General features: G+C 49.2%; 2 protein-coding genes and 1 long non-coding RNA gene across 5 annotated transcripts in view; 1 reads left to right on the top strand and 2 right to left on the bottom strand.

Annotated features, from left to right (window-relative positions):
* The window catches only part of gk5 (glycerol kinase 5), a 79,274-nt gene extending 74,451 nt beyond the window's left edge, over window positions 1–4,823 (bottom strand). The window contains exon 1 of the mRNA XM_059651227.1: window positions 4,223–4,823. Within this exon, the coding sequence (XP_059507210.1) occupies window positions 4,223–4,351 (129 nt within the window). The 5' untranslated portion in view covers window positions 4,352–4,823. The remainder of the gene's footprint in view (window positions 1–4,222) is intronic.
* The window catches only part of LOC132210544 (uncharacterized), a 33,350-nt gene continuing 24,439 nt past the window's right edge, over window positions 3,775–12,685 (top strand). The window contains exons 1-2 of the long non-coding RNA XR_009446687.1: window positions 3,775–3,893; window positions 9,894–9,983. This is a non-coding gene — a long non-coding RNA (uncharacterized LOC132210544). The remainder of the gene's footprint in view (window positions 3,894–9,893; window positions 9,984–12,685) is intronic.
* The window catches only part of xrn1 (5'-3' exoribonuclease 1), a 144,368-nt gene continuing 140,412 nt past the window's right edge, over window positions 8,730–12,685 (bottom strand). For all 3 annotated transcript variants that reach the window (XM_048541536.2, XM_048541535.2, XM_048541537.2), the window contains exon 45: window positions 8,730–9,429. The gene's annotated coding sequence lies outside the window, so the exon portion shown is untranslated. The remainder of the gene's footprint in view (window positions 9,430–12,685) is intronic.

Here is a 12,685-nt window from a genome sequence, read left to right as displayed (position 1 = left end):
GGCCCGAAACGTCAGCTTTTGTGCTCCTGAGATGCTGCTTGGCCTGCTGTGTTCATCCAGCCCCACACTTTGTTATCTTGGATTCTCCAGCATCTGCAGTTCCCTTTATCTCTATTTCACTTAAATAATTTTTTTGTTGCTTATTAAAATGTAGTGGCAAAGTCCAAAGTAGTGCTGGAGAAACAACAGGCCTAGCAGTGTGTGTGCAGAGACAAACAGGTAGTATTAATAAACTGACCGAACACCAAAACTAAGCAACAAAATCCTCTACATGCTAACAAGACTTAACCAAACTGGACAGATCAGCAAAGCAGGCTTCTTCCGAACGAAACCCGAAGGAACCAACACACCGTGATTCTACAGCCTCCCTAAAGTGCACAAGCCAGAAGCCCCCCTCAGACCCATCGTCTCCCTACCAGGCACTTCATCACACAGATTAGCCAAGGAACTACAAAGGAAATTCAGGCACCTTGTTAACTAGTCACCTCACTCAACCCAAGAATTCCTCAACTCCAAAGACTTAAGGATAGACAAAGAGGCCATGATATTGTTTGATGTCACTGCCCTATTCACATCAACAGACATACCACTAGCAAGGGAAACAATGACAACACTACTTGAACAAGAACACGATCCCAGGGAAACTATCTCCAAGGACAACGTGCTTAAACTACTGGACCTATGCCTCACCATCCACCTCACCTTCAACGGCCAAACATACGAGCAAATCAACGGGACACCCATGGGATCGCCTATCTCTGGACTCATAGCAGAAGCAGTGATGTAAAGACTGGAAAGAACTACCCTTCCGCAAATCCAACCCAAAACTATGGATACGCTACGTAGACAACACCTTTGTCGTCATTAAATGGTCCAAATTAGAAGAGAGACAAATTCATAAACAACACCCTCACCAGAATACAATTCACCAGAGAGAAGGAGAAGAACAAACAACTCCCATTCCTGGATGTCATGGTAGAGCACAAGACAAATGGGGAACTGCAAACGAAAGTACACTGAAAAGCCACACACACAGAACAGGTATTGAACTTCAATGGTAACCATCCCAGCACACACAAACGAGCTACGTACGAACACTATTTAAAAGGGCAACAACACACTGCAGCAACATGGAACTTTGCCAAGAGGAGGAGGAATACCTCTTCCAAATGTTCATGGATAATGGATATCCAAAGAACTGGGTCAGGAGATGCCTACAGGCACAGCATCAGAAAGATTCTACACACCCTGACATATTCATCACACTAACCTACATCAGGAACACATCAGAACTCACCACAAGACTCCTACGACTGCTGGGCATCAGAGTGGCACACAAGCCCACATCAACCCTACGACAACTGCTCACCTGAACTAAAGACCCACTCCCTGCCATGGACAGGACCAATGTCATCTACAAGATCCCCTGCAGAGACTGTGAGAAACGCTACATCGGACAAACAGGAAGGAAACTCACAACAAGTACATGAGCACCCATCTAGCTATAAAAAGACACGACCAATACTCACTCATCTCAATCCACATGGACAAGGAGAACCACAACTTCGACTGGATCAACACCAAGATCCTGGGACAGGTTAGGCAGGGACAAACATGAGAATTCCTGGAAGCACGGCACTCCACAAAGCAAGCTATTAATAAACACATTGAACTCGACCCCATATACATTTCACTACGGAGGAAACCCGTAAGTGAGGCAATCCATCGCAACGGACCCCAGAGTTTAAAAACCAGGTGGGAAAACACACCGACACTTCATCAGAGGCTGCACTGAGGATCTAACCAAGCACGGTAACGAAACATCTGTGGAACAACAAACCAGCTCGGCGAGACAACCAACCTCAACATCCACTACCTGAGCCACAAATCAGCTATAAGCTGAAGCTTGCAGAAATTCTTGGAGTCTTGATGAACAGTTGTGTCAGATTGCTTTCTTACTAGGCATTGACTTTTGAGTTGATGACAGATAGACAGGCAAAAAAATAGAGTCTTCCTATTCCTGCTTACAATCCAGTTTTCCTCATGTGTTCAGCAGCACTGTTGATAAAGGTCCATTTGTATCTCCCTGAACCTGCTCAGTGTTCACAAATATTGTTGCCTCAATGTTAAACTTCCACGAAGGTGTGTAATCAACCAGGAGATGCAAATCAGAGTTCCAGTGTCCTTTTATAACATTAACATTTCATAATGTTACTCAGGCTCAGACAGATCCTCTCTGACTGATGGTTTTATCTTGTTCAGGTGATACAGCAACCATTTTAGGTCAGCATTTGTGACTTTTAGTTCATGATTAGCCTCAAGTATTAGATCAAGATGATGGAAGTTGCATATTGATAGTCCATTACTACAACCATAACAGGGTCCAGAGTCACATGTAGACCAGACCAGGCAAGGACAAGAGATCACCTTCACTAACCAACAATGAACCAGACAGGTTTTATTGGTAGAGAGAGAGATAATGGGAACTGCAGATGCTGGAGATTCCAAGATAATAAAATGTGAGGCTGGATGAACACAGCAGGCCAAGCAGCATCTCAGGAGCACAAAAGCTGACGTTTCGGGCCTAGACCCTTCATCAGAGAGGGGGATGGGGGGAGGGAACTGGAATAAATAGGGAGAGAGGGGGAGGCGGACCGAAGATGGACAGTAAAGAAGATAGGTGGAGAGAGTGTACGTGGGGAGGTAGGGAGGGGATAGGTCAGTCCAGGGAAGACGGACAGGTCAAGGAGGTGGGATGAGGTTAGTAGGTAGCGGGGGGTGCGGCTTGGGGTGGGAGGAAGGAAGGGATGGGTGAGAGGAAGAACCGGTTAGGGAGGCAGAGACAGGTTGGACTGGTTTTGGGATGTAGTGGATGGGGGGGGGGGGGGAGAGCTGGGCTGGTTGTGTGGTGCAGTGGGGGGAGGGGATGAACTGGGCTGGTTTAGGGATGCAGTTGGGGAAGGGGAGATTTTGAAACTGGTGAAGTCCACATTGATACAATATGGCTGCAGGGTTCCCAGGCGGAATATGAGTTGCTGTTCCTGCAACCTTCGGGTGGCATCATTGTGGCAGTGCAGGAGGCCCATGATGGACATGTCATCAAGAGAATGGGAGGGGGGAGTGGAAATGGTTTGCGACTGGGAGGTGCAGTTGTTTGTTGCGAACTGAGCGGAGGTGTTCTGCAAAGCGGTCCCCAAGCCTCCGCTTGGTTTCACCAATGTAGAGGAAGCCGCACCGGGTACAGTGGATGCAGTATACCACATTGGCAGATGTGCAGGTGAACCTCTGCTTGATGTGGAATGTCATCTTGGGGCCTGGGATGGGGGTGAGGGAGGAGGTGTGGGGACAAGTGTAGCATTTCCTGCGGTTGCAGGGGAAGGTGCCGGGTGTGGTGGGGTTGGAGGGCAGTGTGGAGCGAACAAGGGAGTCAGAAACGCTGCACACTGTCTTAGTCTGGTCACATAGCTGCTTCCAGTTTAGAAAGAAAACCCATTGAAGCTGGCATAAGATATCACATTGCAACAGTTACAGGATAAACTTCATTCCACCAGCTGACACATAGTCAGGAAATATCACACTTACAGCTGCTCTGTTCAAATTACCCCCTGTATTAATACAAATAGTCTGTCCTAGTTAATCAAAGATCACAATACGTTTGAAATACCAATTCTCATATCATGAGTTTAACTAGGCAGCTGCAATGATCGGGTGTAAATTGATAGGTAAATCATTACAGTAAAGTCCTAGGGCTGCTCTCATGAGAGGGGGAGTGGAGGCAGAAAGAGAGAGAGAAGGACTTGGGAGGTGCCACTACGCCTCAGGCGAGAGGACCAAGTCGAGTGCTGGGATTTTCATGGCACACTCAGCCTGTGCAGAATCCGACCCCACACCAGGTACTATTCAACACTTGATAGCGAAGGCTGCTTGATCACTTCAGAGACGACATTGACAGCGATGTCAAACTAAACTTGCAATAAAATCTGAACTAGATTCCGGTTGGCTTTTTACACAGTACCCGAAATGTCACAGGTGATGCCTATACTCCACCTGAACTAGACCGAGCTAAGTTAATGCACATGCACCCAAACAAAACGATAACAAGAAGTTCTGGCTGGAAACGGGGAGGTCTCATTGAGACCCATCACCCCGAACCTATGAGGCCCGGGGTTACAGTTTGAGGCTCAGATTTTACCGTCACACCCTTCGCCTCGGTAAATCTTACCGGCCGGCTGCTCGACCCTTTGATCTTGGCGGCGGGGTCATACACGTGGCACCTGATGGACGTGGAGCCGACATCGACGGCCAGAATGTACGTGTCACTCCGTCGGAGGCCATTTCTGACAGACCCCATCCCCGGGAAGCGATTGCGGGGTGGGACAGGAGGCGAGGGTAACTCAGAGAGCCAGGAAACGGGGAGCCATGAAACAGGCTCTTCACAAATAAAAGCCGGGGGCGGGGGTGGTGGTGGTTTGGAAAGCAAGAATCACAAACAAAAGACAGTGTTTCAAAACACGAGGAAAACCAGCGGTGGGTTTGAACACCAATAAAAATGAAGGCAGAGCTCTCCAAAGCAGGGAACAGCAAGGCAGGGGGAGTTCTCTCGCAGTTACTTTGTATCCCAGGAAGGTTAAAATGTATCCAAGAGAAACACTCGCGACCTCCCGCTTCCTGGTGTCACGGCCTGTTTACAGCGAGCCGAGTGCACGGCTCCCCGGCCACTGAAGGGCATCATGAGACCACTCAGCCCGGCGTCCCCCCCAATAAGCTCGTCCATTGGAGCTTGCTTTTTCTCTCCACCCCCCCAGCGGGGACACCCCCCAACCCACTGAAACCGCCTCCTTCTGTATCGCAGTCAGTAACCCGCCCCCTGCAACCCCCCACCCGCCCCCTGTGACGCAGCGCATCAGCCCATCGTAAAGGGGAGGTGCCATCGCAGGCCTATGGGGATATTTTCAATGTTCAACCTAAACGCACAGGCGCTTTAAATAGCACGGCGAACCGGGGCCCTTCGGTCCAACTCGAACAGATAACCCAGATTTAATCTGGTCCCGTTTGCCAGCATTTGGCCCGTATCCCTCTAAACCCTTCCCATGCATGTCCCCATCCAGATGCCATGATGTGGAGGTTTCCCGTGTTGGACAAAGTCAGAAGTCACACGACACCAGGTTATAGTCCAATAGGTTTATTCAAAATCACAAGCTGTTGGACTATAACCTTGTGTCGACTCCAAGCCTTTTCAATGTTGTGATTGTAGCAGTCACCACCATTTCCTCCGGCAGCTCGTTCACCGCCCTCTGCATGAAAAAGTTGCCCCTTCGGCCCCTTTCAAATCTTTCCCCTCTCACCTTAAACCCATGCCCCCTAGTTTTGGACTCCTTTACCTTGGAGGAAAAAAGCCTTGTTTATTCACCCTATCAATGCCCATGATTTTATAAATATCTATAAGGTCGGCCCTCAGCCGCAATCATTTCAGGGAAAAGTTTGTTGGTTTTGTGTTAATGACTCCCTCACTGAGAGATTTCCAACCTTGCAACACTCCACAAACGGACATCATCCACTTGAAGCACTTCAGGACTGGTCCCAAAGAGTGCTTTTTGAATGCACCCTGCTTTCTCCCAAAAGATGCTGCCAGATCTGCTGAGTTTTTCCAGGAACTCCTGATTTTTATTTCTACTTCAATACAAGTCTTCCCCAGTATAATCGAATTCTGCCGATCAACTGACACAGAGTCTATCTCAATCCCTACAGAACGAGGTACACTGATCAGCTCAAATGCAGCAAAATACTGCGATAGTGGAAATCTGGAACGAAAGCAAAAATTGCTGTAGAAACTCAGCCGGTCTGGCAGCAGATAACAAGGTGTAGAGCTGGATGAACACAGCAGGCCAAGCAGCATCAGAGGAGCAGGAAAGCTGTCGTTTCGGGCCTAGACCCTTCTTCAGAAATGGGGGAGGGGAAAGGGGTTATGAGATAAATAGGGAAACATGGGGGAGGCGGATCAAAGATGGATAGAGGAGAAGATAGGTGGAGAGGAGACAAATAAGTTCTTAGGAGCAGGAAAGCTGACGTTCCTGCTCCTCTGATGCTGCTTGGCCTCTGTGTTCGTCCAGCTCTACACCTTGTTATCTCGGATTCTCCAGCATCTGCAGTTCCCATTATCTCTGATACAATTAGGTCTGACAGCATCTGTGGAGAAAAGAACAGAGTTAGATGCAGAGTTATTATTTCCCCAAAGGGAGTCCAAGACTAGACGACATAGGTTTAAGGTGAGAGGGGAAAGATTTAAAAGTGACCTAAGGTGTAACTTTTTCATACAGAGGGCGGTCCATGTATGGAACAAGCTGCCACAAATACAATATTTCAAAGGCACCTGAATGGGTATATGGATAGAAAAGGTTTAAGAAGGATATGGGGCAAATGCTAGCAAAGGGATCAGAATGGGCCGAATGGTCAGCGCATACATGTTGGACCTAAGGGTCTGTTTCTGTGTTGAGTGACTCTAACTCTTCTTCAGAAGATTAGAAATGCTGCCAGTTTTCAATTTCAATTAATCTAGGATCTCATTAACTCAATCTATCTGATAGGGAATCCCACATGCTCATCACCCATGTCTTTTACAACATCCCCTTTTCAGACCTTCCTCAGGCAAATCAACTTTAAAATTCTAATGCTCATCATTATATTGAGATTGTTTAAAGCGATCAAAGGAGTTGACACAGATGGAAATAAATTATTTCCTCCGGTATGAAAGTCAGAACAAAAGCATGTAACCCAATTTAACCTACATCAATGAGTGATCTTATCAAAAAGGACTTCCTCACATAACCAGAATAGAAAACTGTGAATGACCACAAAAAGCTGCTGTAGCTGGGTCAACAAAAGATAATATCTGACAAGATTATTTTTCAAATATCAATTGGCACAGCAGGTTCAAGGGGCCAAATGGCCCACTCCTGTTCTGATTTCTTATGATCTTAAGAGTTAAGAAACCAGAATCAGTAGATAAAGCTCAGAAACAGACCAGAGTTTAAAAAAAAGCGAATGGTGGAACAGGGTCATTGGCTTTCTATGCATTTTCCTTTTTAATTTTAGTAGGGCCTTTAGCCATTTTTTCCCACACTAGCATTTTCCCTCAATTTATTTGTATTTTAATTTACTTACATCTTCAAAATGACCTACATCTTCACAGCTGAAGAGCCTGGGAATGTCTCCAATCAAAATAGTAATTTCTCCTTCTTCATAATACTTTATTGTAGTATTCACAGGTAAATATTTCAGCAGAGGTAAAAAGACAGAAGAACAAAGCGTCCCCCTGTAATTAATAGGATTTTTAGACAGAAAAACAAATGAATTTTTAAAAGTAAATTCAACTCTAACAGATCAAACCTCCAACATGAAAGTTATTAATACAGTACAGGTACACTGAACTGTAATTTGGTTCCAACATTCTAGTATGACTTGCTGTCCTTGAACTGTGGCTCTGCATAACAATCTTGGTGATAGTGAAAATATAATGATGCAGCATTAATCTCGTCAGTAAGTGCAAGATTAGATTAGCTATCTCTTTTGGCAGAAAAGATGAGTATTGAACATGAAGTTCAAATGTAGAAAAGCCCATAAGATCTGCATTGATGGTTATAGATTGGCTGGATTGCAAAAAGATTGTGTATTTTCACTAAAGTATAGCATTCTGTAACATTACTGGTTACTTTTAAGTCATGTTGATTGGTTGGAACATTACGAACTGTTGCGGGAAACAAATAAACACGAGTAGGCCATTCTTCCCCTGTATTTTATTCCACCATTGTTTTGATCATTGCTGATTTGTATCTCAATGCCACCAACCTGCTGTGGCTTCGCTACCTTTGCCAACTCACAGATATTGTTCACAATGTAATTTGTAAAGGGTTTAGGTTTTGTTTTGAAGGGGTGCAAGAGTTCCCGATTTCTATTACGCTTTACATGTTGCGCTTTCTAAAATCACCTCTGAATGGCCAACTGCAATTTTAAGTGATTAAAACTGAATTGCTGAAAATTCTGAGTAGAATTGGCAGCATTTATGGGGAAGGACAAAACACAGCGAAAATTTCTGGCCAATGGCCTTTCTAACTTTAAGATTCTGGACCTGTAAATTGAAGTTTGGGGCAAGTGAAAGCCAAGGTCGGGGAGCTTGACATCAATAGAATTTATCAGCTTTAACTGGAGACATAGATTAATCCAGTCATTATATTATTGGAAGGGATAAAACAAAAGTTCCCATTTTAACTGGTAAATTAATCTCCCTTCACCTGCTGGGATCCATTGTACGTTTCCTCAACCAAGGGAATAACAATTACAACATTCTCGCTGTTTACATCACTTAAACTGGTTGCCACATTGACTGCATACCAAGCAACAATTTTATTTTCAACCTTTTCAATATCTATAGACTGGAAAGGACAAAGTGGATACTAGAAAGAGGGAACAAAACTAGGTGAACCACACAACTTGGAAAGCCATTTCATGAAACAGCGACAGAATCTTTATCAACCCTCCTGGCAGAGTTCAGTGCACATATTAGATTCTGGAATTAAATTACACCCTGCACAATAAGTAAATGCACAAGAGTCCAGATAGAATTTCCATGCACCAAGTAAAAGAACATGAGACTTCATTTAACCCTACACTTCCCAAGTTGTTACAAATTACTAAATAACAGAATAATGTCAGTAACACATTTTGAACACTGGTAACAAAATGCTTTATTTGTAATATTGAGCTTGCCTTTACACGTCAGCAGAAAGTGCAACATTGAATTGTATTATTGTGAGCCAGTAATGTCTCCATTGTTTAATACATAAAATGTAAAAAGTCCACATTTGTCAATAAATATGATTCATGTGTCACCAATGTCTGTTCACTATACATCTTTTGTAGGCCAATGTGATTCATGTGAAAAGGCTTTAATACAACATTAAGAGTACTCATAAAAGCAATACAATTTTAACATTGATAAACATTAAAATGTTCTTGCCATAAAGTTAAAATTCTTGAAGTATTCTAAAACAAAAAGATTACAAGTAAATGCATAGAACCTACAAATCAGGCAGTAAATTTGAAATTTTCCGGTTTCTATAAAACAATTTTGTAAGCAATTTCTACAACATCTACAGCAGATGAATTTTTCTTTAGTCATATAAAATACATTGTTTTACATGAGCACATCAGGCTTTTGGTGTTTTAACTGTACAATGGACATAATTGATTATATTGAATAAAAATGAAAATTACATGAAATTTATAAAAACAAAAATGGTCACACATGTTGAGATGAGCTATTGCAGTCGGAGAGTCAGATGATCCCTGGCCGATGGATGGTAGTTTCACAAGGTATCGGCAGATGTGGACAAACGTAGGCATCAGATTACACTAAATATGGATCTGGAGTACCTTTTAAAAAATTTAACACAATTAAAATTTAATGCCCACTTTCAATTACTTATGTACACCATTTCAGTGCAGCTCAAAATATTTCTAGAAAATATTTCAACATTTCAAAGCCCTTGTTTTAGCTATATAAAAGAATGTTTAAAACTCATTTTAATAACCTGGGTATTTAAACAAAAATGTTTCAGCAAACGCTAGGGCATTTAAATTTATTAACCTTAAACGATAAATGTCACCATTTTCTTTTAACACGAAATGCAAGGTAATTGGTTTCAATAATTACATTAAAACATAACTTCAGGGCAGGTAATCAAACAAAAACATAAATTACTCAAGAAACTCAACGAGTCTGGCAGCACGCGTGGAGAGAAAACAGAACTGCTGTTTCAAGTCTGGTATGACATCTTTACAATGTCTTCTGAAGAAGGGTTATTGGACTTAATGTTAATTGTGTTTTCTCTCCACAGAGGATACCAGACTTGCTAAGTTTCACCAGCAATTTCCGTTTTGGAACTCAACAATTATGAGACAAGACAAAGAATAAGAAAAAGACATGGGTATGAAAAAATATAGCACAGCACACGATTTTGGTTGGATCTATATTTTCAATACAACAGAAAATATGACCATTCACAAAACACCCCCCACCCCCCCAACACACCCCACCCCCGACACGCACACCCCCAACACACCCCACCCCCGACACGCACACACCCCACCCCCGACACGCACACCCCCAACACACCCCACCCCCGACACGCACACACCCCACCCCGACACGCACACCCCCATCACACCCCACCCCCGACGCACACACCCCCCACCCCCGACGCACACACCCCCCCACCACCCCGACGCACACACACCCCCACCGCACCCCACCCCCGACGCACCCCACCCCCGACGCACCCCACCCCCGACACACACACCCCCCACCCCCGACACACACACCCCCCACCCCCGACACACACACCCCCACCCCCGACACACACACCCCCCACCCCCGACACACACACCCCCCACCGACACACACACCCCCCACCCCCGACACACAACCCCCCCACCCCCGACACACAACCCCCCCACCCCCGACACACACACCCCCCACCCCCGACACACACACCCCCCACCCCCGACACACACACCCCCCACCCCCGACACAACCCACCCCCCACCGACACACACACCCCCCACCCCCGACACACACACCCCCCACCCCCGACACACACACCCCCAACCGACACACACACCCCCCACCCCCGACACACACCCCCCCCACCGACACACCCCCCCCCCACCCCCGACACACACACCCCCCACCCCCGACACACACACCCCCACCCCGACACAACCCACCCCCCACCCCCGACACAACCCACCCCCGACACAACCCACCCCCCACACAACCCACCCCCGACACAACCCACCCCCGACACAACCCACCCCCAACACAACCCACCCCCGACACACACACCCCCCACCCCCGACACACCCCACCCCCGACACACACACCCCCCACCCCCGACACACCCCACCCCCGACACACACACCCCCCACCCCCGACACACCCCACCCCCGACACACACACCCCCCACCCCCGACACACCCCACCCCCGACACACCCCACCCCCGACACACACACCCCCCACCCCCGACACACACACACCCCCCACCCCCGACACACACACACCCCCCACCCCCGACACACACACACCCCCCACCCCCGACACACACACACCCCCCACCCCCGACACAACCCACCCCCCACCCCCGACACAACCCACCCCCGACACAACCCACCCCCCACACAACCCACCCCCGACACAACCCACCCCCGACACAACCCACCCCCGACACAACCCACCCCCGACACACACACCCCCACCCCCGACACACCCCACCCCCGACACACCCCACCCCCGACACACACACCCCCCACCCCCGACACACCCCACCCCCGACACACCCCACCCCCGACACACACACCCCCCACCCCCGACACACCCCACCCCCGACACACACACCCCCCACCCCCGACACACCCCACCCCCGACACACACACCCCCCACCCCCGACACACCCCACCCCCGACACACACACCCCCCACCCCCGACACACCCCACCCCCGACACACCCCACCCCCGACACACACACCCCCCACCCCCGACACACACACACCCCCCACCCCCGACACACCCCACCCCCGACACACCCCACCCCCGACACACCCCACCCCCGACACACCCCACCCCCGACACACCCCACCCCCGACACACCCCACCCCCGACACACCCCACCCCCGACACACCCCACCCCCGACACACCCCACCCCCGACACACCCCACCCCCGACACACCCCACCCCCGACACACACACACCCGACACACCCCCACCCCCGACACACCCCACCCCCGACACACACACACACCCCACCCCCGACACACACACACACACCCCACCCCCGACACACACACACACCCCACCCCCGACACACACACACACCCCCCACCCCCGACACACACACACACCCCACCCCCGACACACACACACACCCCACCCCCGACACACACACACCCCCCACCCACGACACACACACACCCCCCACCCACGACACACACACACCCCCCACCCACGACACACACACACACCCCCCGACACACACACACACCCCACCCCCGACACCCACACACCCCCCACCCCCGACACCCACACACCCCCCACCCCCGACACACCCCACCCCCGACACACACACCGACACTCTCACCCCCACCGACACAAACACACACACCCCCACCCCCGACACACACACACACCCCCACCCCCGACACACCCCACCCCCCACCCCCGACACACCCCACCCCCCACCCACGAGACAACACACCCCCCCACCACCCCGACACACACACCCCCACCCCCGACACACACCCCCCCCCACCACCCCGACACACACACCCCCCACCCCCAAGACAACCCACCCCCCACCACCCCGACACACACACCCCCACCCCCGACACACACACCCCCACCCCCGACACACACACCCCCCCCACCACCCCGACACACACACCCCCACCCCGACACACACACCCCCACCCCCGACACACACACCCCCACCCACGACACACACACCCCCCCCCACCACCCCGACACACCACACCCCCCACCCCCGAGACATCCCACCCCCCACCACCCCGACACACACACCCCCCACCCCCGAGACATCCCACCCCCCACCACCCCGACACACACACCCCCCCAC

Source organism: Stegostoma tigrinum, chromosome 14 (genome assembly GCF_030684315.1).
Source record: "Stegostoma tigrinum isolate sSteTig4 chromosome 14, sSteTig4.hap1, whole genome shotgun sequence".
In the NCBI taxonomy this organism is placed as follows: Eukaryota; Metazoa; Chordata; class Chondrichthyes; order Orectolobiformes; family Stegostomatidae; genus Stegostoma; species Stegostoma tigrinum.
The sequence above is the reverse complement of the archived record's forward strand: the minus strand, read 5'-3'. Positions and strand labels throughout refer to the sequence as shown.